Below are 27,631 nucleotides of genomic sequence, written 5' to 3'. Positions count from 1 at the left end.
GTGGGGTTATGACATCACAGTGGGACAGATAAATAAACAGAGAATCAAATAAAGTCCCAGCTCCCATTTATATACTGATGATGATGATGATGATGATGTAGACGTTAACTAACTCCAGAAGGTGTCAGTAGTGCAACCTTAAGGATGCAAGCTGCCGTTAAACCCAGAAGAAGAAATAAGAGACAACACGTGAGGTATTTTGTCCTGTTTCGCATTCCGTTCCTTCGGTCATGGCCGATCGTTGCTACTGATGTGACGAATTATGAACACTGGTGATTGAATTGTACACATCATCTCGAGGTATGTATTAATTGCAGTTGGGTTTAATTTGGTGCGGAATGGCAGTCCTCTCCATTTGTAGCTAACGGTAGCCAGTAACGCCACCTAGCTTTTTAAAGCTTTGCCTTTTTTAAAGCTTTTTTGAAGGCTAGTTAGTTAGCTAATGTTGCAAACATTACATTCGCTAGTCTAGCGAATTTAATATTTAGTGCCTATGTTTAGTTAGCTACTAGTGCTTAATTGTAACGTTATCACACAAATTAACTATGGGCTCATAATATACGAGGGATCAGCCTATGGAGGATGGATCGTGCCTAAATCAAATACAATACACACATTGAAATACTATGCACACATTGAAATACAATACACATATTGGAAATACAATACATATATTGAAAATACAATACACATCTGAAGAATACAATACATGTGTAACAATAAATACAATACCGAAATTCTTAAATACAATACACATATTGAAAATACAATACACATCTCGAAAATACAACAACTGTATTGTATTTTCGATATGTGTATTGTATTTCGATATGTGTATTGCCTTTTCGATATGTGTATTGTATTTCAATGTGTGTATTGTATTGAATTTTGGCATGGGTGATTCGTGCCATAATGTGTACATTTAAAAAACTGCGACAGTTCACAAAACTTTAACACGACATGCATTATACATCAAACTCTTGAGCAACTTCTGCTCGCACTCATAATGTCAAAATATAAGCGATGTCATGTAGCGTTATAGTTTTTGAGATATTGTTGTTTGGCACAACTCATACTAGTTAACTGCCGCGGTTCCGGGTGTTTTGAGGTGATTTGTTGTTGTTGTGACGTCACGCTGATTCCTCGCTAGTTTGTTATCGTGTGTGTGTGTGTGTGTGTGTGTGTGTGTGTGTGTGTGTGTGTGTGTGTGTGTGTGTGTGTGTGTGTGTGTGTGTGTGTGTGTGTGTAAGTGTAAGAATAATAATGAAGAGGAGGATGTCCAACACCTCGCCTCCCAAAACAGCCAGTGGTGAGAGGAGGATGATCAACAAATCTGAAGTGAGAGACAGCATGACAAACGTTGTGGATCATTTACGGACTGTGTACCTGTGCATATGAATACTAGTGCATATCAATACCATAACCAACATTCGTGCAGTTATTGAGTGCAACTCTGCTGTGTGTGTGTGTGTGTGTGTGTGTGTGTGTGTGTGTGTGTGTGTGTGTGTGTGTGTGTGTGTGTGTGTGTGTGTGTGTGTGTGTCCACAGGTGCAGACACTGATCCAGCAGGAGGTTCTCAGTAGAATGAAAGAGAAAGAAACCAGACTGGAGGGTTTGTTAGAAGAAAAGATTCTACAGATGCAGCATGACCTCAATTATGGACCTAGCATCGACAACCTGGAGGTCTGTGTGTGTCCTTGTAATGGCATGAGTGACTTGAGTCAGCAACAAAGTGGTGTGTGCATGGGCATAGGTTGGGTTTGATTAGTAGTGTTATATACCTGTAGCCTGATATCAGACTGAATGTTCAACTCGTTACTAGGGATGCACCGATATGAAAATTTTGGCCGATGCCGATAACCGATATTAACATTGCTGTTATGGCCGATAACCGATATTTACCGATGTCGATATGATCTGTATAAAACCACATTTTTGTGATCATCACATTTTGTACATACTGAAAAACACATGTTAACACTGAATTTGAAAAAGTTATGCATTTCTTTATTTGCAAAGCCTTTGGAAAAGCCCACAAATCATAGATTAACTGCATTATTTCATATCAATGTGAAGAATTTGGCTGATAATGATAACCGATATTAACATTGCAACATCTGACCGATACCGATATGACCGATATGTTAAAAAATGACCAACATCGGCCGATACCGATATGATTGCCGATATATCGTGCATCCCTACTCGTTACACTCATAAATTTCCATCTTGTAGTCTGAGATTGCACTCTGTGCTATTTCTATGACGGATCACCCCATACCAGTCAGGCGAACATAAAAAAAACACATCTCCCCTTTGAATAAATCCCCTCCAAGCAGTGTACCATTTGGATTTCAAGGTAATTGCTACTTTTAATCCATTTAAAACGATAGCAGATAGCCATTTGTTTGTTGGTTGTGTTTGCTTGTGCGGTTGTCAGTAAACAATGCCACAGAGTAACGTTATCACGTCAAATCCTCCGGTATCTAGAAATCCGGAACCGGGGCCCGTTTGTTACCGGGTCTCGGTACCCATCCCTAGTTATATTACGAGTCACAACATAGCCAGCCTGGTCAGAAGGTTCGACCAGATGCTGAAATGTGCGATTAAAGTCATTCTGTCAATAGTTATCCATTAAAACCAACCCTGCTCATGTTCCCTGACATTGGTGTGTATCTATCTGTTGCTTCAACAAGCTGAACTTTGTTCTGTGGTTGCTTCAGCTCATGTTGACCAAGAGCTAAATATATATTTAGAGCACTGATGTGCGCTGATCCGTGGTGATGACTCTATACGCTGATCCGTGATGATGACTCTATATTAAAAATATATAATCTATCAAAGTGCTTCTGACCTTAACGTTCAGCTAACGTGAGGCAGTAGTGTGTTGACCTTAACGTTCAGCTAACGTAATGCTGTAGTGTGTTGACCTTACCGTTCAGCTAACGTGAGGCTGTAGTGTGTTGACCTTAACGTTCAGCCAACGTGAGACTGTAGTAGGCTTGTAGCGGTACTAAATTTCTGTTTCGGTGCCGGTACCAATTTGTATTTCGATACTTTTCGATACTTTTTGTAAAAAAAAAAGTGAAACTGTCCAATGTCAAGATTTGGCTTTATTTTAAGAGTTTGGGAACAATTACACCAATAAATTGGTGTGGCATTTAAATGCTGAACAAAACAAACCTTTTGAGCAGTGAGAATACCGGTAAGTAAAATAAAGTAATGCCAGTGAAAATAAAATGACCATAAAACACTAGCCTATAGCAGCAAAAACTCAGAGAAACACCAATAACAACAATAAATAAATAATTGGTGGCATTTAAATTCTGTCTAACTTTTACTTGTCAAATAAGTACACACTCAGTAACATAACACAAATCTTTTGAACAGTGGGAAATGGGAATAAGTAAAATAAATAAAATAAATTATAATCTAATAAAACACTATAGCAGCAGAAACTCAAATCTTTTTTTCTTCAACAAGCAGCATAACTGGCTTCATATTCCCATTCTGTCCCCCAGCCTACTCAGCCTAAACCCTAGTTCTCCTATGGGTGGTAGACAGACTCACTGTTTGGCTGACTCTCAGTTTACTCACTCAGTCCCTCCCATCCCAATGTCTTCTTCAGGTTCCTAGCCAAGAAAACGAGGGTGTCAACATGTTCCTCGGTCAGTCTAGATCTTACAAACAAACAAATTCAGCACTACTGTTTCTAACTTCAGTGAGAAGGTCTATTCAGGCAGTATTACTCACAGTTTACATCTAACGTTATGTAGGCTACTTTCACGCATACTTCAGTCAGGGTTAAATATCGACAGTCCATATTATTGCCTCTGCATGTTTCCCGACGCTACAGTGAGCGTTAATGCGCTCGTTTAACGTTACTGCGGAGTCCGCTGTAACGTTAGTACAGCGGAGTCCGCTGTAACGTTAGTTAACAAGCGCATTAACGAGCGCATTTTCTCACTGTAGCGTCGGGAAACGTGCAGAGGCAATAATATGGACTGTCGATAACCCTGACTGAAGTATGCGTGAAAGTAGCCTACATAACGTTAGATGTAAACTGTGAAAGGGCACAGCTGCTGCTACTAACTGGGCTGGGAGAGGCTTTGTGTTTCTTTGTGAGTTAACAGTTACTATAACATTAGTTGAACAGTTATCACCTCTTGTTCTTTCTTGAAGGCTTGGAAAAGGTCCGGGTGCTTTGCTAGTTTGCTTTTAATGTGCGCGCCGCGGGTCTGCTGACGGCCCGGCCACATCTACGCGTCGTTTGACGCGGGCTGAAGCTGCTGCCCATCCACTTTGTATTGGAACATGCTGCTCGACGCCTCGCAAAGCATGCTGGGAGACCAGACGACGCGTGCAGCATGTTCCAATACAAAGTGGATGGGCAGCAGCGTCAGCCCGCGTCAAACGACGCGTAGATGTGGCTGGGCCGTCAGTGCTCAGCTGCTTTTTTTCCTCAAACTCTTTTCCTCACCGCTTGACATGTGGATATGACGTCACTCACTCCAGCGCATTTCTTAAAGAGACAGGCTCATATTGACCATTATCAGTCATAGCAGCGGTCGGAAAAGTACCGGGTCTTTTTAAATCTTAGTATAGAACCTGTTCTACAGCAATAGTACCGCGGTTCGGGGGTAGTACCGGTAGTACCTACATCCCTAGACTGTAGTGTGTTGACCTTAACGTTCAGCTAACGTGAGGCAGTAGTGTGTTGACCTTAACGTTCAGCCAACGTGAGGCAGTAGTGTGTTGACCTTAACGTTCAGCCAACGTGAGGCTGTAGTGTGTTGATTAACGTTCAGCTAACGTGAGGCTGTAGTGTGTTGACCTTAACTCATTGAGTGCCAGCCACTTTTGGAGAACGGACGCTCCCAGTGCCAGAGTTTCAGAGCGTTTTCAGTGATTTCTCGAGGCCCACAGAATATTGTGTGATATTACTATGTAAACACCGAACACGCACAAAGAACGATGAGACTCTCTTCTATCATCTGCAAAAAAAAGTTTATTGATACCATTTTCCGTTCTTTAGTTATGAGCCGGAGAAGATAGGCTGTTTTGAGCAAAAAGACAGGTTTCAAATTATAAGCTGAGATATTCAGCCTTTTGTGAAATGAAGCATTTCAAGCACATTCACTGACTAGCTAATATTTTCTGATGTAGTGACGTGGTGTAGTTGTGTGGTGCCCTGCGTGCCCCACCCCCCTCTCCCCCCCTCAGCTGCAAACTCCTCCCCACACTAACACACAGCCTCAAGCAGCACGTGCACGTAGGAGAGGAAAATTATCCTGGTTACGCACCCAGTCTATTTTCGGAGCGCTCAGTTTTTGTGCGCCGGGCGGCTCTCAGCGCGACACGGAAATGCCAAACCGGACTGCAGGGAAAGGTTTGGCCCTTCGGCGTCGGGTGCTGCCTTTCTGGCGGGTAATCGTGTGGAGAAACTATATGCAGACAGACAGACAGAGGCAGAGGAGCTCAGTTGTGGGCGCGGATTGACTGATGTTCGCAGCCAACGTCAGCTGCAGACAGAGCAATCTATATGGCTCTGGCTGCAGCATGCATCGGTTTCTCTTTGATCACAGCTTTTTCCTGCTGTTTTCTGGACCTTTCTGTAATCTGGAGAGCACTGTCGCCACCTAATGAGTCCGTAAAATAGGTTATACACCTTCAATAGCTCCCATATTTGTACAGGAGATGCCTGTGGCTTTGATCCACGTCCCACCGTCAAAAAACGCAATTGACGAACATACTCGTCCTTGGCACTCTACGTTACTAAACGAAATGACGAACATACTCGTCCATGGCACTCAATGAATTAACGTTCAGCCAACGTGAGGCAGCCTCCACCTGATCTGCTGTCAGACCTGCAGGTCTGAGAGCAGGTCAGGTCTGAGAGGCTGGGTTTACCCAGGCTAGGGCTAATCTGCTGTGTCCATGTCAAGTTTTGAATGAGTTCTAAATAGAGAGCCGCAGGGATGACATATTTTTGTAGTCAGAACGCGGAAGTCCCGGACTTCCTGGTTCTTCACTGTCTCTGTCTATGGGATTTTTGAATGGGTTTTTGCCGCGATGCTTCAAATACGGTCTCTGGGCAACGCAAGATTAATCAAACGCGAACCAGAGTTCAGTCGGATAATCTTCACACATGAGGACCACTTTCATGAGTTTTGTAGCGTAAAAGCGAGCCCTAGAAGTAAAAAGCTCGAGCTAAGCTAATCCAGAACTACACACTGTCGCATAGGCTTCCACGTCACGTCAGCACTGACTCAACCTGGACTGTTGTTGATGTGTGCACTGATTACCCCGGGCTGAACGGGGCTGAACCAGGTGAGGGAAAGAGAATTTCCGTGTTCGTCCTTTGAAGTGGTGACGTTATTGACGTATAATATCCCCCTCGACTCAACAGTGTAGTCTCATTTAGCCGTTTGCTAGCTAGCCGCCCTTTTAACGGCACGTAAAAGCTTCAAAACTCATAAAAGTGGTCCTCGTGTGTGAAGATGATATTACTAAACACTGGTTCGCGTTTGATTAAGCCAGCGTTGCCCAGAGAGATTATTAGAAGCATCGCGCCAAAAACCCATTCAAAACTCCCATAGGCGAAAACAGTGAAGAACCAGGACTGTTAGCATCGATGATTTCCAGACTCGTTCCTGCGTCTGTTCATCCGTGTGGTTTGTGCTGGATTTCCTCCTGCCTGCGTCGTCTCATATTTAGGGCCTAGTTTGAGTATCAGTGTTTGTTTTAGTTTTTTTGTTAATGATGGTTGTTTACAGTTTGTGCTGCAGAGGTCAGGAGGCAATATGAAGTTTCACCAGCGTGTGCAGTGTAAGCTAAGTATAAGCTCCCTGCGCTCAATAAAAATAGGAACATATCTATGACACAAAGCCACATGTGCTACATATCTATCAATGTGCTTGGACAGAGTATATTTTCACTTTTGCTGTGTAAATTCCATCGCAAGTTTTGTCTTAAATCTAATTTAAAGTGGTATTAAAAAGGTCTTAACAAGTCTTACATTTCACTTGTTTTTATACCTGTAGTGTCCTAATCTAGTCGGATTTTTGAATTAGGTCATTATTGCTGACTAAAAGTGGGGGAAAATGCCAATTAGTGACCACAATGGGTGGACACAGGTTCAGCACCATGGAGAGCTCCATTCACTACTGATGGAGCTCAGCTGAGTGGAGAAGCACACCTGGGCAGAGTTAAGCTTGCTTTATACTCGCTGTGCCGCGAAGGGCGCGGGGGAGGAGCGAGGGCCGCAAGCGTCAAATGACGTCGATGTGTTGGGCGCAACCTCCGTAGGCCGCCCACCGCGTACCTGAAGATTTTTCTCACAGCCCGACCTCCGCACGTTCTTCTCTCCAAACATGGCCGCTTTCGAGCCACTGAGCCCTGAACGCTGAGCTGTGTTTTCACCACATTTCTTGACCCATGTGGTAGGCTAAACTTTGATTTGCAACTGTTCTTTTTTACTCATTTCACCAAGTAAATGTGTTGTGTTGAGAGCATGATTGAGAGAGATTAAAAGCAGCACGGAGTAGGCTATCAGTAGCCTGGGTAAACCCAGCCTCCACGTGACCTGCTCTCAGACCTGCTCTCAGTCTCAGGTCACGTGGAGGCTGGGTTTACCCAGGCTAGGCTATCAGGGCTGAGAACTGAAACGGCTATTCAGTAAAAACAAGTTTGGTATTTCATTCATGTGCTGATGTACGGTCGTTTGAGAGTGAAAGCGCACTCAGTACTGCACATAATAGCGTTTCATTGCGTCTTTTCACGGGCTGTTCTCACTATTACCATTGTACAATACATGCTTTGCTGATCACTTGGCTGATCATCACTTCTGAGTATAAAAGCATCTGCCCCAGCGCGAGGTCCGCACGGTGACTCGCGGAGCTCCACCTCGCGGAGCCTAGCTCGAGTATAATGAGCGCTTTAGACTCAGTTCTCAGTCTCTGTTGGCGCCGCCCGCCAAACGTCTGGGAGCCGAGACTAGAGCGGAGTTGGAATCAGCCAGGGAAGTGGACTCCCTGGCTGGGGAGAGAGAGGAGAGGCTGCATGCCAACTCTGCGAGCGCGGCCTGACTAAATGGCCAGTGATTGTGTTGCTCCAGTGAGAATCAGAGCTATAATAAGAATGCAAAGTAAGTGAGCTGATACACAGCAGCCTGATACACTGCACAGTGCACGGGTATTCTGCTAGTAACAATAAATACAAGAAAACCTTTACAGCATCACAATAAAACCACCATCATAATAATAATAATGTCTCACTCTGTCTCTATCGGTCTAATAATAATAATAATCGTCTCTCCTCTATCTGTCTTTCAGGCTGACATTAACTTGTTCAAGATGAGAGCAGATGCAACTCTTGCCTACATCAAGAAGTTGGGGACCAACAGGACCGAAGACACCAACACACAGAAAAAGGTTGGGGACACACGTGACCAAAGCTTCCATTCTGCTGCTGCTGCTGCATCAGTTTGGAATGGTCTTAATACATGGCTTCAGCTGGGCCGCTTTGTTGGCTTGTTTGCCGTGGGTTTTTTCACCCTGCACTACGTCCTGCCTCCCCTGTATGTTAGTGGAACTGTGTCCTGGGTGGGCTTAGACACTATGTCCTGCCTACCCTGTATGTTAGTGGAACTGTGTCCTGAGTGGGCTTACGCCGGGATTGCACTGGTTGCATTGCGTTGCGTTGCAGCTGTTCTCCGGTTTTGCTCCGTGCTCTGTGCTCCGCCAACACTAACCGGCTGCGTGCAGAGCACGTCGCGGCTCTGCTCCGCCAGACAGCTAGAGTGACGAGACCCACAGGTTATCACGGTAAAATCGAGCGAGACAATTTGTATGTGGGATAAATACAACGACAAACAGGCAGAAGATCATTGTTCCCAACTGGAGGAGCAGAGGAGGGGTGGGCTTGCTTGGTGTTGTCCTTGTAAAAAGGATGTGTCGTGTCATATATTATTTTGTGGTTTTCCACTTCAATTATGAACTTTTCCTCATACATGTTTGTCCTCTGGCTTGATGTTGAATGCTGTAAACACCTCTGCCCTGTTGATTTCATGCCTGGCTCCGCCCAACTTGCTGCGGCTTTGCTCCGTCATCCGTGAAAAATAGAACCCTTGCGTATCTTTTTCGGAGAGCTCCGGATCGTCGGAGCTGGGACGGAGTAGACACGCAACGCAGCGGAGTAGGTGGGAGTTGACACAATGATTAGAGTGGAAACGTATCGGCTCCGATGCCGTACCGCAGCGCAGACGGACCGAACACGGACCTAGTGGAATGTAGGCGTTAGATGTGGCTACTGTAAAGGCCTCAGGTGGTTTGAGGAAGTGGCAGCTTTTGAACACTGGGACAAGGACAGTGTGCCTTTGGCAGGAAGGATATGATGAAGGGTATTGACAAATGTGTATATCAGTATTTGTGGTTTTGAAAGGACAGTGCAGATGTTGTAATGTAATGTTGTAATTTTCACCCCCCCCCCCCCCCCCCCCCACACCCTAAAAAAATTGTCGATGAGTACGGACCCGCGGCAGGCGAGCCTATGATGATTGATTGATATGTGCAAGGTTTAATCAATTGTATTTAACATGGAGTATTCAGAGAGCCCATTCAGGCACGTTTAATTATATAAAAGGGGAAAAAGAGGAAGTAGGACAGGTGCCTGCTTGAGAAATACAGCGGTGGTCTGAAGATATGTGGAAATGTTCCAATGGAAAGTCACAGGTGCTGCAAGGTGGATATATTGAGTAAGTTCAGTGTCCTGTTTGGAAACGATTCGGGGGGAAATGAGGAAGTAGTGGTGAGGTAGGATATTGGCTAAGGGGAAATGATTTGGCGGAAATTTATTATAAAAGACAAGAGAAATCATCAGTCGGGGTCTTCACGTCCCCTTGCGTGCAGATGCTATTTCCGATCGAACCACGAACCAACCAGCCAGCCTAAACCAGCCACGGAGCGAGAGCGAACCCCCCGAGCGAGACCCCGTCTGACTTTAACGGGTAGGAAACCTTTTCAACACAGGTGTAGGATGTAAACCGTATAAGGAGATCATCTTTCGTTTTACACAGGTTACGTTTAGAATGGGTTTCGGGCTGATTTCTTCTCTCCATGTGGACACGGAAAGGAAGTGGGTTTTTAACTGTTAAATGATATTATGTTCCTGTTGGTTAGCGGCTGGGAGGAAGTTCGATGTGATTAAGCGGGGATGTTCATGGCTTAAAATGGTTAGCGAAGCCGTTTTGTCTTGAAACAGGAAATATATGATATGAGGGGAAAAAGCTAATTTAAAACAGGAAACTACAATTTGTAACAAAGATTGTCCATAAGTTGCCTAGGTTGGGGTAATTTTATTATTGATTATATAATTAGAAACACAGCCGGCATTCATAGGAGTGGGTTTTGCTATAGAGAAGGGCTTAAGACAAATTATTCTATTTGGAGTGTAGAGTGAGTGCTATCGTATGGAGATGCATTTCTATTGTAAAGGTGGTTAAATTGATTCCTCTAAAGATGTGTGAAGTAGGGCTGCACGATATTGGAAAAAACTGACATTGCGATATTCCCTGCCCCTGCGATATATATTGCGATATGAAAAAATACAGATTTTCACCAGATTACCAGAATAGCTCTATTTTAAAGAAAAGAATACTTCTAGAATGATTGGGATGATTTTGTAGAGGAGTCCATCTGATTTTGGAGGGGAAATTAGGTATTTTAATGTTTCTCAACCACTGGGCTGTCGCCTATACTGTAGGCCTCAGAGCGTCATCTATCAGGGTGCATACACATTTTGACCAATGGATTTCCATGACTTAGGCTACATACATGAAAAAGTGAGTAAGTTATGACATTCTACTTTAAAATGTCACTAGCCTACACTTCACTTAGTGTAATGCAGCCTTTAAAACCAGGGAAAGACAACATGTATGCTGTATCACCATATTACCATATCCAACATCTAAGACCATATAGTCTCATATCACAATATTGATATACAATTGATATATTGCCCACCCCTAATATTGAGTGCCAGAATCTACCTCCCAATGATGCTATTTGCAGAAAAACATTAGATTTCATTGATTATAATCACTGCTTTCAACTTCTTTCGTTCTTCTAACGTTTCAATAAATCAACAATGAAACACCCCTGCCACTTTACACACTTGGTCTGACCCCCCGGAAACCCCCTCCAGAAACGACCAAGTGGTACACTCCGCATCTGCGGAGTTCCGGTTTTTGAGCGCAAGGCTGGCAGTACAGAGAGACGAGGATTCACATGCAGCCGACCGGTGACAAACAATTCATTCGTGAAAAGTAATAAATATACATTTAATTGCCCAGATATGTCTCTTCTCTTTTTATTTTCACTGACATGTTTTGTGTAAATAAGTCGCTATGTATGATTAACTCTACCGTAACGTTACTGCTATCATGTGATGCAACATCAGAGACTTGAAGGGGAGAGACAGCCACAGTGATAACACGGACAACTTCTCAGTAATCAGCCTTCGTGACATAAGTTGCGGTCTTGCTTTTTGGTGTTTCAAGAGTAAATATCTCCACTCCACGGACATGTTGAGTTAGAGCAGCCAGCCTGCTGTATGCGAGTGCGCTGCAAACTGTGGACAAGTCCGCCTCCACAACCACATCGTTTACAGACGGGCTACTGTCAGCAACGCAACATAAGCAAAAGATAATTCAATTTAGGTCTCTGTGCATGTTTGTTGTGTTGAAGCTAAGCACTAAATGAGTGAGTACAGTAGCGGGGCGTCTCTCTCCTTTGAGAGAGCCTGCATTTCACTCAGTAGGCTACCCCTAAAGTGAGAGTTTATCAAGCAACATGACGAGTTAATTTGCTTTTGACATCGCACGTCCTGCGATGTGACTATCGCGCATGCGCACATCGCAATGTCGATGTGTAAACGATATATCGTGCAGCCCTAGTGTGAAGATTGTATAATGGCAAACAAATGTTGTACAGTTGGCATATATCAGAAATAAATCTCCTTTCATAACTACACACCTTAATTTGTAAAGTGTGCTATCAGTGGTTAAAGAACGGAACAGAGCCTAGAGGAAGCATGCCATTCTACTTAAGGAAATTACATTCCCCCCCCCTAAAAAAAAGATGTTAACTCATTGAGTGCCAATGACGACTATAGTCGTAAATTCAAATAGTAACGTAGAGTGCCAATGACGACTAAAGTCGTCAATTGCGTTTTTTGACGGTGGGACGTGGATCAAAGCCTGATACATCTCCTGTAAAAATTTGGGGCATGTTGAATGTGTATAACCTATTTTACGGACCCATTAGGTGGCGACAGTGCTCTCCAGATTAGAGAAAGGTGAGGAAAAACAGCAGAAGAAGCCCCGTGATGAAACGGAAACCGCATCGGTATGCATCGTATGCACGTTAGCTGTGCCTGCAGCAGCCAATCTGCTCCCACAATTGAGCCCCTCCGTGTCCGCTGCGATAGCCCCTCCACATGATTAGTTGTGGAGTTGTTATTATTCTCAACTGGAAGCGCTGGGAGCCGGTGACAAATACACGCGGAACGCTGTGAAAAAGCTGGGTTTTCAGTGCAGAGCAAACGCAGCAGAGAGCCACCAGAGACACCAGAGACACACCCACGGAGGAGGGGTTTGCAGTAGAGGGGGGTGGGGCACGCAGGGCAGCATACAACACCGACCCAGACAGACCCAGACAGCAGGCTCGATGGACAGATTGGCAAGCTAGAATATCTGATGCCCACCAGCAGTAAATCAAGACCAGCAAGAAAGTGTAGGGTCTGCGCACGCAGGGGCCAGCGCTGCTGGTTGCAGCTAAAAAATATTATTTTGCCAAACAAAATTCCTTCGTTTTCGCTGTTTTATTGAAGGAAATTATTTTTGAGGTGTCACTACATCAGAAAATATTAGCTTCAGAGTCAGTGATGTGCTTGAAATGCTTCATTTCACAAAAGGCTGATTATCTCAGCTTCTAGTTTGAAACGTCTGTTTTTGCTGAAAACAACCTATCTTCTCCGGCTGATAACTAAAGAACGGAAAATGATATCAATAAACTTTTTTTTGCTGATGATACAATAGAGTCTCATCGTTCTTTGGGCGTGTTCGGTGTTTACATAGTAATATCACACAATATTCTGTGGGCCTCGAGAAATCACTGAAAACGCTCTGAAAGGGCTGGCACTGGGAGCATCCGTTTTCCAAAAGTGGCTGGCAGCCAATGAGTTACTGTTCTTTTTCTTTTTTGTTTGTCAAAATTACAACATTACATTACAACATCTGCACTGTCCTTTCAAAAGCGGCCCTGTATGTGTGCGTCAACTAAACTAACTTCAAGGCATTACATAGCAACTGCTCCAAATCAAGATGAATACAAGCTCTGTTATGTGTGCTAAATTACCTAACCTCAAAACATATATTTGAGGGAATGTGGGTGAACTGTACTGTAATGGAAAATTGATTAATTATGCATGACCTATAGGAACTATGGTAACGGATGTTTGGATCCAGACAGGAGTTTCAGTACTATGTTTCATGTATCGTAACGTCAGACTGCTGAGACACCTCTGTTATAAAACAGGTTGTGCACTAGTCTGGGTTTTGGTTTCGTGTCCTAAGAAGACTTCATGAAACAAACCATTTCTTGATATCTTCTTCTTGTTGTTGTGCAAAAACGCACGTACACCTGTTTCGCCACGAGGACAGTTGAACGGTTAGAGCTACACCCTGTGACTAGGGAAGATTTGCTATCTACATGCAACACATGGGGACTTCCCTTTTTGTGAGACCCAGCCTCTGGCTGTATAAATGTTTGATCTTGCGCGGTGAAACCTCAGTTCTATCACTGACGCTGTATTGACCTCAGTGAAATTGCTCAATCTGCAGATTTAATAAATACTTCATTTACTTTCAAGAGTGCTTTTGCTGTGTGACATCTCTTTCATCTGGCTCTTGCTCGTTCATAGAGGTTTATATTACTTTTTTCCATAACAGTACTCATTTTGACAATGTCCTATTGTTAAATGTCACTTTGACAAAGCATTAGTTCCAAATCCCATGTGATTTCATTTCATGAATGGATAGTTCCCATGTGATTTCAGATGGATAGTTCCGTGGCTGGATGATTTGGAAGAGAAAATGCCAAATTGGCGAGTAAAGTTGGCTAAAAGTTCCTGTTCCTCCTCTGCCTCTGTAAAAGTTGAATTGTTTCTTTTCCTGCTCTGCCTCTGTCCTCTGTCTTAAATGGTGAAAATGCAACAAGGAGCTGATAGTGTTGCATTATAAAATATAAATATTCGAGAGTTAACTTTCGTGGGGAGAAATTAATTGAAAAGGGGTCAGATATGCCTTGAATGCCGCTTGTCAACCTGGCTATAAAGTCAGCTGTTTTGAGTGTTTTATTATAGTCCCAAGGTGGGGTTGCTGTCAGTTTCTGCTGTTTTGAGACATTAGGTTTTTATCACTATGATGTCTTTTATGGACATGCCTTTTCATTCTCTTGCTCTGTGTGTCCAGACTGCAGTCCTGCCCGTGGTCAGTGCTGTGGCCAGGCCTGCTGTAGCAGTCCTGCCCGTGGTCAGTGCTGTGGCCAGGCCTGCTGTATCAGTCCTGCCCGTGGTCAGTGCTGTGGCCAGGCCTGCTGTAGCAGTCCTGGCCATGGTCAGTGCTGTGGCCAGGCCTGCTGTAGCAGTCCTGCCCGTGGTCAGTGCTGTGGCCAGGCCTGCTGTATCAGTCCTGCCCGTGGTCAGTGCTGTGGCCAGGCCTGCTGTATCAGTCCTGCCCGTGGTCAGTGCTGTGGCCAGGCCTGCTGTAGCAGTCCTGCCCGTGGTCAGTGCTGTGGCCAGGCCTGCTGTAGCAGTCCAGGCCGTGGTCAGTGCTGTGGCCAGGTCTGCTGTAGCTGAGAACGACAGGAAGATACAAGTCAACCACTGCAAAATCACTACCAAGCAGACCGGTGAAGAGGCCAGCAAGGTAGTGGAACACCAGCATTTTTCATACTCATCTACATTGTCCCCAGCGGTGTAGTGCTGCCAGAACGCACCGGAGCGTCGCGCCGCCATTTTCTCCTCCAAGGTAGAAATGGGATGCAACCAATTCATAAACATTTGAATAAGTGATTGAAGCTCCGATCATCACTAAAGTGTAGGGGTGTCGCGGTACGTGTACTCGTACTCGTACGTGAATTCACGGTATGGGCGTCACGGCTCGGTGCGTGAAGCGACACAACAAATACGTCAAATCCAGAAGAAGGTGGTGGTAAAGCACCTAAACGCTGTTTGAACGCCATGAACGCCACAGAAGAAGACACACCAAAACAACACAAGGGCCATAGAAATCTGCGTTCACTGAATAGAACATTTTGTGGAGAGGAAACATTATCGGGGGTCAGTCGCTCCAGCGTGTTTACAAGCCGCAGCGTCCATGCTACTTCACAAAACCACAACAATATTGAAGCGTCCAGCTGCCCCCCCCTTAACCGTCATCAAAAAAGCGAGTGCAGAGCAGTATCCTAATGACTTTTATGACTCAGGCGATAAGCTGTTTTGCAAATTCTGTCAACATCAAGCCAATGAGGTAAGCTTGCTAATGTAACGTTACGTAGCCGCGACGCGCAATGTCCTCTATATAGCTACACGTTACATAACACTGACAAAGCTGTTAACTTGTAAACGAGCAACTTACATCGCTGAGATGACAAGCAAGATGCGGTGAGGAAGAGGGGATGACTCCTTGTCATGTTCCAATAATGCATTATGATGACTAGAGCTGTGCATCTTCACTGATCTCACGATTCGATACGATTCGATTATACAAGTCTACGATTCGATTCGATTATACGATGCATCTCCGATGCATCTCGATGCATCTTAAATCGATGCATCACTTTTTCCGCAATACATGATTTATTTTTTCTTTCTTTTTTCTCACTGTGTGGCTACTTTTAAAATAAAAGTGCATTTGGAATTGCATTGTATTATGATCCATAATTAAAATAAACAACTGCATGTACTTACATTCTATTTTATTTGATTATTTAAAAAAAAAAAAAAAATTAAATCGATTTTTGATATTTGTTAATCGATTCAGAATCGTCCTATTAAGCATCGCGATGCATCTCTGAATCGATTATTTTCGGCAGCTCTAATGATGACCGAACATCAGTGGTGGAAGAAGTACTGAAAGTTTGTACTCAAGTAGAAGTACTGTTACCTTACTGAAATATTACTCAATTACAAGTAAAAGTACTGGTGTTAAAAATATACTTAAGTAAAAGTAAAAAGTACTCTTCTAAAAAACTACGCAGAGTATTAGCTACTTTTTTAACCATCGATTTTTAATAGCAGGCTGTCACAGGCATTCACTTGAAACGGGAGATCCATGTAGAAAATACATTATACACTTTCAACAAAGCATATTTCTCTAATAAATTATATGAATGAAAGATCAATCGCTTCTTAGTATCAACAGGGAGCAAAACCCTAAATAACTGAAAACTGGTGGGTGGGAGGGGTCTGTCAGTCACACCTGCTGAAGGTTTGCTCATCCCCCAGATGTTATTCATTTTTAATAATACTGGTAAGCATTTAACTCTTAACACATTCACTGCCAGACGTTTTTTTTTTTACTGTAGTTAGCTTCTGCCAGAGGGTTTTTTTGAGGATTCTGGCTCATCTTTCAAGACCTGAGGATTCTTTTCTGCTAAGATTTTGTGAACACACAATATCTCAAAAGAACTAATAGAATGTGTGCTTTCTCTGTCTAAAAGAGTTAGTTTGTAGAGTTAGTAGTTATGTAAGCATTAGCAGTTGAATACAGCATGGTTTCAGCGTCAGAAAAATTATTCAGAGATAAACGGCTTTTTGTGAAATTCGATAGAACAGTCACTTTAACCATTCATTTTTGGCATCAGTAAGAGTCAGACATCTAAACAATAGTTTTGAACAGTAATTTCCTCCATAACAGCAGGAAACCCCCCTCTGCTTCCAACTCCTCCCTCCGTGTGTGTTCTCCTCCTGCCTCCCTGGCTCTCCAGCGGGCGTGTCACAACGAAGTTGCTGCTGCCTGGCTGCTGCCTGTTTGCGCGGCCGCTGTTTGAGGAAGTCTGGGTGGACTCGCTCGTTTCGTGGAGTTTTGGTTGAGAGCTTTGATGCGATTCTGGTCATATTTATGCTGCGTGTTTCAAAGTGTGCATCCAATCTATTCTTGGAACCCCCCACCGTTGCCACCGCTGTGCATCAGCGCGAAAGTGAAAGCGTTTTCGCCATCAATTTTACAGTATGAGAACGGCTTCCTCGCGCTTTTCCCTCCAGTTTTGGGTCGCCTCTTTCTACTGTGGAGAGACATGTCGCCACTCAGTGGGTCGGTAAAATAGATTATACACATTCAATACCTCCAATTCTGGTGTAGGAGACGTAAAAGGGTTAGATCAACGTCCCACCGTCAAAAAAAAAAAATTGATTTTTTTGACGACTCAACTCGTCGTTGGCAGTGAACCGCTGGATTGTGTTTGACGACTCAACTCGTCGTTGTCAGTGAACGTGTTAAAGAGGACAGGAAACATTTGATCATATGAATCTAGTTAATTTGCATGTCACCTCAGAGAAGACAGGACACTGCTTTCAAGTCTGAAATTTACCTAGATTTGCTAGAAGGATGAACATTTCACGTTTTCTTTTACAGAACTGTTTTTTTATTGCTTAACTGTGCGACTGTTTTATTTCTGAACAGAAGGATTAGCCTCGCCTCCAATAAACAAAACCTGCTGATGCTGTTGCTGTGCATTTATTTGAAAAGGAATAGGGCCCACATGACATGCAAGTAAAATAATAATAGCAGCACAGACATCAGCACTCAGCAACACTTTTTCCAACAATAAAGAAAATAAATGTTATTCACATACCGAGTAACTGTTCTCCTTACACCACTATGATTTGTTTCCAGACTTTTCAAGATGTGCTCTGTACTGATACTGAATCAGTGGAAACAACTATTATGAAATTAATGGTTGTATTTTCATTTAAATATTTGCTTTGATTGAAACAAAAATCTTGTCATTAGTATTTTTTATAGCCTATACCAAGCTGTTAGGCGTTAAACAGGTCATAATTCCCTCTCTCAATTTTATATTGCTGTGAAAACACATTTATTGTGCACGGCAAACTATTTGGGCTTATTTTTATTGGTTTTATTTACGGAATACACATTGAATATCCACACTGGGTAGACTAGCCTCTATACCTAATATATACAATCAATGCTCTATACCCATGGTCACCTATTAGGCTACATATAATAGCCCCATAATATAATGCCCTCCTAATATGGTCGGACAACGGTACATGTCATGACGTGTCACAGAGCAGGGAACAGAACACAAGGAACTTTCATCACTGTCTGAGACCGCATATTTTGGGATTATTTTATCAAGTGGATTACTGTAGCCTATGTCAACGAACCGTGGACAATGCATACCTTGGGTGGCATTTGGCTTCAGGTTTGTCTTTCACTTTGGTGAAGGGTTCAGCATCATGTCGCTTCCTCCTGAGTCCTGTGTCGACTGGTCTGTCACGCAAGTTCGCAACCAAATTAAATTAATTAGGCCTATCAAATGAGCAGTGAACAGGGGGCGTGTCGCGTCACACATGATTCAATCCTTAATCGAATTAAAAGTGTTATTTAGACAGTCACTCACGCGTCTGCACACAGGCTTGAGTCAGTGACAGAGACAGGGCACTTGACAGCGAATTCAGCGGACAGATCAGAGGGGAAAGACTGGTGGGGGGGGGGGGGGGGGATTAATGGACCAAATGGCCGCTGCTCGATAACAGTATCGATAAGGTCGGACCTTATTGATTTTCGGGTTTCGGGTCGAGTCCCATCCCTACCTACGAGCGGCTTGAAATCCCCGTCTCTGCCGGTCATGCCGGAAAACAACATCTAACCTGTGGGCGTCTCCCCACCCCCCCATTTCATGGTTTTCATTGCCCCGTTTGCGATCACTTGATAGTTTATTGGCTGCGTAAAATTCAGATCAAAGGTTTGGATGTTTGGATTGAATTAATTAAAATTGTACTCAGTACTCAGTATGATTTAAAAAGTAACGAAGTAGATTACATGGTGCAATCCATACTTAAGTAAGAGTAAAATTACAGACTTGAAAAAATTACTTTTAAAAGTACAAGTACCCAAAAAAAGTACTTAATTACAGTAACGTGAGTAGTTGTAATTTGTTCCTTCCACCCCTGCCGAACATAATCATTATGGTAAACAAAACTCGCATTCAATAACGTTAGCCTACTTACTTCGGAAAGTGAAACCCATGCCGCTGTCTGTCAGACAGTGGGGGAGGGGTGGGTGGGAGTATTAGGCTACTCCACACATGCACTCTGTTTACAAACTTGTGTACAATAAAGATTTAAAGTGGGGGGAAATGCCTTTGCCCTGTCAAACAGCTGTAATACAGACATCTGAGAGGGAGGCGCACCCCACACTTTGAAAATCACTGCTCTACAGTAAAACCTTTTTGTGTGGATTGCCTAGATCTTATTAAATTGTGGAAATGTATTAATTCCCACTTATTAGACACTATTTCTACTGGTAAAATGAGTGTAAAAAGCAAAACACAGAATTCAGAAAAATTCAAAGGGAAAAAAAACTGAATTTGGGATTTGTTGCTTTTTTTCTCCCTTGTACCGTATTCGTACCGAACCGTGACCCCAAAACCGAGGTACGTACCGAACCGTGACTTTTGTGTACCGTGACACCCCTACTAAAGTGCATGTCATGCAAGAGAGTTAATAAAAAACAAATGAAATGGTCCAAAGTTGTCATATTGAGATTTGTTGTGTTCATGGACGTTGGACTTTCCCTCCTCCTCGTTCATGCCATGATTGCCTTACCCAAGATGGCTGACAGGGCCTTTTAGCCATCAAAAGCCTCCCAGCCTGGGACAGCATTTGGAACTGTGACATCATAAATCTTCATAGAGTAATTTGCAGACTAGATAATTTCTAAATAGTTCAATGCGATTTCTCCGTGGGTAGCACTATACAATCACATCATAATTTATGATCAGAACAGCTGTTTAGATCATCACATTCCTATAAAACCATGGAGTGCCATTATACATAATTTTAATCAGGAGGACCTCCCACTCAAATTAATTTGACCAGTAAGCAATAAATATAGCCTGATAATGGAGGCTGCAGGGTTTTTCCTGCACAAAATAAAGCTGAAAATGTGGACCAAACAAATGTTAATATCTCAAAAACTAGACGTCACATCGCTTATATTTTCACATTCTGAGTTCAGAAGTAGCTAAAGGGTCCCATGTATATGTATGTCGTGTTAAAGTTGTGTGAACTGTCGCAGTTTTAAAATGTGTGAATTTAGTTAAGGTACAGCCTCCTAGAGTGAGTGGGTCCCATTATAAAAGGCTGAAAAAAGCGTAAAACATAAATTGTGATTTCTCAAAGACTACAAAAGATAAATTAAAGCTGAATTAAGGTGATGGAGTCTGCTGTTGAAAAAGTAATGATGAATACTTAACGGGCTTGATGGACTCAAATATGATCATAAATGTTTGTCTTTCAGAGTCTGCGGCCATCTCCTGTAGTCCGGGTCAAGTTGGAAATCGACAGGTATGTGGAGCCAAGTTAGGCGATATTAGCCCTCAGACAAAGTTGAGAAACCATTGCATTGCAGTGCCGTGTACACTTGCATTTAGAGTGGGTCAGGTTTGATGCAATGTAACGTTGTATTCTGCAGGGAAGACACAGAGGATGAAGTGATGAACACAATGTCACACAGTAAGGATGAAGTCCTGGACACCGTGTCTCACAGTAAGGACCCAGTAAGGATATGTGCACTAATGAGTGTTGGCATTTGTTAGTCACGTGATGTTTTTATTTATTTATTTTTAATTTATTCCCCCCCCCCATTTTCTCCCCAATTGTACTTGGCCAATTCCCCCTGCTGCTCCGGTCGCTGCCTCTGCCGATCCGGGGAGAGCCATACACACACACACGCTTCCTTCGAGACATATGCAGTTGCCAGCCGCTTCTTTTCACCTGAAAGCGGGGAGCTTCACCGGCAGAACATAACACGTGGGAGAACCACGCTATTCCCACCAGTTCCCTTCCGCCCCCCGAAACTGGCCCCCCCGACCGACCAGAGGAGGCGCTAGTGCAGCGACCAGGACACATACCCGCATGCTGGCTTCCTACCCACAGACACAGCCAATCGTGCCTGTATGTACGCCCGACCAAGCCAGAGGTAACACGGGGGGCGCGAACCTGCGACCCTCGTGTTGGACGTGATGTATTATTAATGCAATGTGATGTTTTTTTTTCAGTGGGCAAGAATACTATGGAACTCAATGAAAAGGTAATTGTATTCATTGTTGATTTTCTCATTCACTCTAGCATCCGACAAGGGAAATTATTTGATACATAGTTTTAATTTTTAAATGAAATCCTTTAAAGGCATGAAACAACTTTGAATCTTGGAAGATGGTCCATGCACGATTTGATCATTAATATATTACTGTAAAATTGAAGACACATTCTCAAGCTAGCAAAAAATGTGCAATGACATAATCCCACTAATACTAATACTGCAGATAGCCATTTTCAATAGTTCACTTACATTATTTATTTAAAAAAGAATCAACACTGCTTACCTTTCCACCCATTACTCATAAGGTCTCCATTCCTTTCTTGCCTTTCTTTCCTGATCGTTCCTCTCCACCACTGGATTTGTTGTTTCATTCAGAGGTATGAAATAATAGACCTAGAGGCATTTGAGAACCAGGATGACGCCATTGTGGAAGTGGATCACCTCCCCGGTGACGGCAGCCCCAAGGTAATCGATTTTTGTGTGCAACAATCCTGTCAGAAATCCACAACCAATAGAATACCAGGATGGTGTCACATGATCCCCGACCCAGCGATCATGTGACACTATCCTCGCATTCTATTGACTGTAGATTGACTATAGACTATAGACTGTAGATTGACTGTAGACTTGCAGATCCTCTCAAGCTCCATCAGGTTGGATGGGGAGCGTCGGTGCACAGCCATTTTCAGATCTCTCCAGAGATGTTCAATCGGGTTCAAGTCTGGGCTCTGGCTGGGCCACGCAAGAACATTCACAGACGAGTCCCGAAGCCACTCCTTTGTTATCTTTGCTGTGTGCTTAGGGTCATTGTCCTGTTGGAAGGTGTCTGAGGTCCAGAGCGTTCTGGAGCAGCTTTTCATCAAGCATCTCTCTGTACATCGCTGCAATCATCTTTCCCTCGATTCTGACTCCCAGTTCCTGCCGCTGAAAAACATCGCTGCCACCACCATGCTTCACTGTAGGGATGGTATTGGCCAGGTGATGAGCGGTGCCTGGTTTCCTCCAGACATCACGCTTGGCATTCAGGCCAAAGAGTTCAATCTTGGTTTCATCAGACCAGAGAATTTAGTTTCTCTTGGTCTGAGAGTTCTTTAGGTGCCTTTTGGCAAACTCCATGCCGGATGTCATGTGCCTTTTACTGAGGAGTGGCTTCCGTCTGGCCAGTCTACAATAAAGGCCTGATTGGTGGAGTGCTGTAGAGATGGTTGTCCTTCTGGAAGGTTCTCCCATCTCCACAGAGGAACGCTGGAGCTCTGTCAGAGTGACCATCGGGTTCTTGGTCACCTCCCTGACCAAGGCCCGTCTCCCCCGATTGCTCAGTTTGGTCGGGCGGCCAGCTCTAGGAAGAGTCCTGGTGGTTCCAAACTTCTTCCATTTACAAATGATGGAGACCACTGTGCTCATTGGGACGTTCAATGCTGCAGACATTTTTCTGTACCCGTCCCCAGATCTGTGCCTCGATAAAAGCCTGTCTCGGAGGTCTACAGGCAATTCCTTTGACTGGCTTGGTTTGTGTTCTGACATGCACTGTCAAATGTGGGACCTTATATAGACAGGTGTGTGCCTTTCCAAATCATGTCCAATCATTTGAATTTACCACAGGTGGACAGTCACTAATCAAGTTGTAGAAACATCTCAAGGATGACCACTGGACACGGGATGCAGCTGAGCTCAATTTTGAGTGTCATAGCAAAGGCTGTGAATACTTATGCACATGTGATTTTTTCATTTTTTATTTTTAATACATTTGAAAAAATGTCAAGAAAAACTTTGTTCACTTTGTCATTATGGGGTATTGTGTGTAGAATTTTGAGATAAAAAAAATCAATTTAATCCATTTTGGAATAAGGCTGTAACATAACAAAATGTGGAAAAAGTGAAGCGCTATGAATACTTTCCGGATGCACTGTATTATGATCGATTGTTTTAATTTATTAATGCATTATTAATAGGTCTCTTTATCAAAAATAATAGTGAAAATGACGGCCAATTAATAGATTATGGCGATTTGATCGTCTATCGCCAATCTTTAATGACCATGATTGGACAATATAAAAAAAGAGGGATGATTGAGCACCCCTAGTAAATGGGGTACTTGGATTCAGAAATCATAAAAAGGGGGTTACTGAAGCTGAAGAAGTTTGAGAACCACTGTAACATACCAGGAAAAACCCAGTTGATAAGCATTTGACTGATCAATTCATAATTCCCCCCCCACACACTTTCTTTACCCTTAAGGACGGGCTCTTGTACCCTCCTCTCCCAGCCACCCCCTTCCCCTCCATCCTGAACATGCAGGCCGCCTCCTACAACATCCCCCAGAGACTGACTGTGCAGCTGGCGCTCATGAGGAACCCCCGCAGCCTCATCGTGACCTGGGACGTGGATGAGGTAGACCCTTCAGCGCCCCCTATGGACAACTACAGGTGAGGGTGGTGTGGTGAATGGGGATCAGCGTTAGATTGAAGTATAGACAGGACAGTGCCAGTGGTACTGTGTAGAAAGCGTGCAGCAATCACCACTCACCTGGTTAAAGATATGGTGTTCTTCAAAACGGTGGAAAAGGAGTCTTAAATCCATGCCTCTGACGAGCGACCAATCAATATAATCCACCAGGTCAAAACTAAAGTAGCCTATTTATCTAAAGTTGCCATCATACAACAAACTGAGAAACGTGGTTCAAGTTTTGATCTCAGAGGGCCATAACTTCGTGCTGACGACGGATATGTGGTCAAGTGTGACCATTTATTCATTCATTATACTATAGCGTTATCTTGCAGATGGTCATTTAATCAAAACAACGTCCAGTTTCTTTTTCTTTTTCTTCTTCTTTTTCTTCTCCTTTTTATTTAGTTGGTGCTTGGCAAACCAGCTTAGAGGTGCATTATCACCACCAAGTGGATTGGAGTTGCACTACAGTCATTTATCGCCTCCACCGGGAAGCACTGCTCAAAGTGCGACACCTAGTGGTAAAGTTCGGTATACCGGTTTGGTTCAATTAAATGTTTAATATCGAACCGGTTTTATAATTTTTACACTGACCCATGCCTACACCAACATCTTGACTCCTGAAGAATTCCCTACGAGTTGCCAAACTAGTTGCCATGCCTTTTGTGAATAAAGCTTGCTTGTCAAATTTTACCCACTGGTCTCTCATGATTGAAATATAACGATTTCATTGATTTGAAAATTATTTAATTGCTTCTGCCTAACAAAATAGTCTGTTTCCTACACCGACGGGGCTTCACAGTTAACTTGAAACACCTGGAAACAATTAAGATGACTTTGCTGACCAGCATTGCTTGGACTTGCCGTGTAGAAACAACAATATAATGTTACCTGGATTCGTCTGAGATTCTAACGAAGAAAGCAATATGTCCAAGAGAGAGGTGTTTGCTAGAAGACTACCTGCCATTTTAACAGACTGTTGCTAGCTAACTTTTTTGCCACAGGGTGTCACAAATGAGCTTGTTAAATTGACTGGACTCCTTTGTGTGGATTGGTATGACTGAAGTGGCCTCTGTGCATGGAACCGGTCTGATACTCCTAGCAGCTGTCTGTTACACAGAAATAACAAACTGCTCACTGCCATGATTAACCAATCGGAATTGAGCATTCAACAAAGCTGTGTAATAAGTAGTGTTGGGGGTAACTCATTACAAAAGTAACATATTACATGTAATATATTACTTTTAGCAGTAACTCGGTAATATAACTTATTGCTTATAGGATTTACGTAATATTATACCAGTTACTTTGTCAAGTAACTCAAGTTACAAATTGAGTTACATTTTATTAAATCAAAGCACATATTTAAAAAAAGATACAATAATTTCCTAATCAAACTGTGTGTTTTTATGCAAATAACCACTATAGATGACAATAACAAAGGAAAATAATAACATTTAGAATTTTGGATTGTTTACACTGACTTCAAGGCGGTTGATGTCATTCTGCTGCTGCTGTTGTTTTGGTAAAAGTAATGCAAAAGTAGTGTAATAAGTAACGAGTTACTCTACACAGAAAGTAATATTGTAAAGTAATGTATTACTTTCAAATGAAAGTAACTAGTAATATGTAGTATATTACATTTTGAAAGTAACTTGCCCAACACTGGTAATAAGACACTTTAAAAACGTGTGAAGTTCTTATGATAAGAACTTATTAGATCTCTCTCTCTCTCTCCCTCCTGCAGTATCTACAGAACACTGAAGAAGGCGACAGGTAGTGGCGTCTTCCCGGAGTGGAAAAAACTGAGTGAGGTGAAGCATACGCATCTGCCCGGGTGTCTGCTCATGACCAACTACAAGCCCCGGTACTTGCACCACTTCGCCGTGGTGGGTAAAGACAAGTTCGGTCGGTACGGACCCTACAGCGAAATTGAATCAGTCACCACACCCGACTAGTCAAGAATGGCATTTGTCAAGGGATGGAGGTGTTGCTGTTCCCACAACCCTATGAGGATATTTTTCTTTTGGGGCCGGAAAACCAATACTTTTTCCCCCCTTACAACTCTAATGTGTCCCCCCCCCCCCCATTTCTTATCCAGTGAACAGCAAGTTACTTTGTATGATCACAATGTAGCAGCGATTCCATCATGTAGCACAGCTCAAATACAGAACGGAACTTTATGAAAGCTGGTAAAGATCGTGTTGACATCAATGGAAAGAATGCCCCCACCCAGCTTGTCTCAATGAATGTGTTTTATTACAATAAACAATATTGATCCTTGTTTTTCTTTGAGTTACACTGTTAATTATTTACCCTTCTATAAATCCATCAACAAATGTAGACACAGTACACACACAAACACAGTCCTACTGTAACTATGCTTGGGCAAATCTTCTGTTATGTCGAATATCACAATACATACACACACACATATATACAGATGAATCAGCGTGACGTCACTTGCCACCCAGAAATACGGAACCCCGCGGCAGTTAATAGTATCAGTTGTGCCAAACAAACGTTAATATCTCAAAAACTATACATCACTTATATTTTTACATTCTGAGTGAGAGCAGAATTAGCTCAAGAGTTTGATGTATAATACATGCATGTCGGGGGGGTACGGTGGTGCAGTGGTAAGCGATGTCGCCTCACAGCTCGAAGGTCCTGGGTTCGATTCCCTCCTGGGACGCTGTGAACGCTGAAGGAATGCGTGCCCGTCCGCATGTACTCGAGTGCCCACCGCCCGGGTGGGGTCGTCAAAAAGGGCCTTTCTGTGTGGAATTTGCATGTTCTCCCCGTGCCTCCCGGGGGTTTCCTTCATATAGGAACCCCCTTCACCAAAACATGCAATATCCTGGTTGCTAATGTGGTTCCTCCTCTGGTCGTTAAGGGCACCTGTTCAGAGGGAGGGGAACTGGTTGGAATAGCGTGAACCTCCCACGTGCTAGATCCTACTGGTGAAGCTTCCTCTGTCAGGTGAAAAGAAGCGGCTGGCTAACTGCCCATGTCTCCGAGGAAGCATGGAGCCAGTTTCGGCTCTCCCCAGATCGGCAGAGGGTGGAGTAGCAACCAGGATAAATAAATTAAATTAGCACTAATGGGGGATAAGAATGGGATAAAAAATGGTGATTTTTTTTTTTTTATAAAATAACATGCATGTCGTGTTAAAGTTGTGTGAACTGTTGCAGTTTTTAAAATGGATTTCTGGAAAATGGTTTGTGAAATACTTTCTACCATTGTTGGTAATTCTATTCCTATGCTTCCACAAGTGCTGCTCCTTAATGATAGCTCTGATTTAGATCTTTCTGTATCACAGAAGCGGCTGTGGCTAGCAGGCCTTACAGCAGCAAAGAAAATGATTGTATGTAGATGGAACCTCCCCATATTTTATCTAAGCGGGAATGGTTGCTCTCATTTCTGGATATAATGTCTATTGATGGATCCATTGCAAGAATGAACGATGCAAAGATTCCAAACATAGACTTCTGGGATGCTGCATTGACAAAGATCAAATGCCTTGTTTAGTTGCTGATATGGGGTCCTTCTGGGGTTGAGGGGGGGTGGGTGGGGTCAATCAGAACAGAAATATTTGATTTATCTCTTTATTTTAACATGGGCTATTCTTTCCGTTTAATCTTGCTTTCACTAATAATTTTGTTTTATTCTTATTTTTGATACTGTGGTGACATATTTACTGTATCTTGAATATTGCATACCTTCACCTAGTTGAAGAAGTAATGTACGGTGTATTTCATGGCAGGTGTA

General features: G+C 43.2%; 1 protein-coding gene across 1 annotated transcript; it reads left to right on the top strand.

Annotated features, from left to right (window-relative positions):
* Window positions 1-207: 207 nt before the first annotated feature.
* LOC310787426 (uncharacterized protein) lies at window positions 208-27,410 on the top strand. The gene is made up of 11 exons (XM_083648846.1): window positions 208-300; window positions 1,251-1,338; window positions 1,549-1,683; window positions 8,334-8,432; window positions 14,531-14,986; window positions 20,609-20,655; window positions 20,783-20,856; window positions 21,369-21,400; window positions 21,788-21,877; window positions 23,651-23,838; window positions 25,608-27,410. The coding sequence occupies exons 2-11, from the start codon at window positions 1,264-1,266 to the stop codon at window positions 25,816-25,818; spliced, it is 1,407 nt and encodes a 468-aa protein (XP_083504972.1). The 5' UTR covers window positions 208-300; window positions 1,251-1,263; the 3' UTR covers window positions 25,819-27,410.
* The last annotated feature ends 221 nt before the right edge of the window (window positions 27,411-27,631 follow it).

Source organism: Poromitra crassiceps (genome assembly GCF_964638095.1).
Source record: "Poromitra crassiceps genome assembly, chromosome: 13".
Classification (NCBI taxonomy): Eukaryota; Metazoa; Chordata; class Actinopteri; order Beryciformes; family Melamphaidae; genus Poromitra; species Poromitra crassiceps.
Note: the sequence above shows the minus strand (reverse complement) of the source record. Positions and strands in the feature narration are given on the sequence as shown.

Bases quoted from the DNA above. Each gene is read 5' to 3' on its own strand.
- LOC310787426 (XM_083648846.1), top strand. From the start codon at position 1,264: ATGAAGAGGAGGATGTCCAACACCTCGCCTCCCAAAACAGCCAGTGGT. The intron at 21,401-21,787 runs GTAATTGTATTC...TGTTTCATTCAG, and splicing joins CTATGGAACTCAATGAAAAG to AGGTATGAAATAATAGACCT. The intron at 23,839-25,607 runs GTGAGGGTGGTG...TCCCTCCTGCAG, and splicing joins CCCCCTATGGACAACTACAG to TATCTACAGAACACTGAAGA.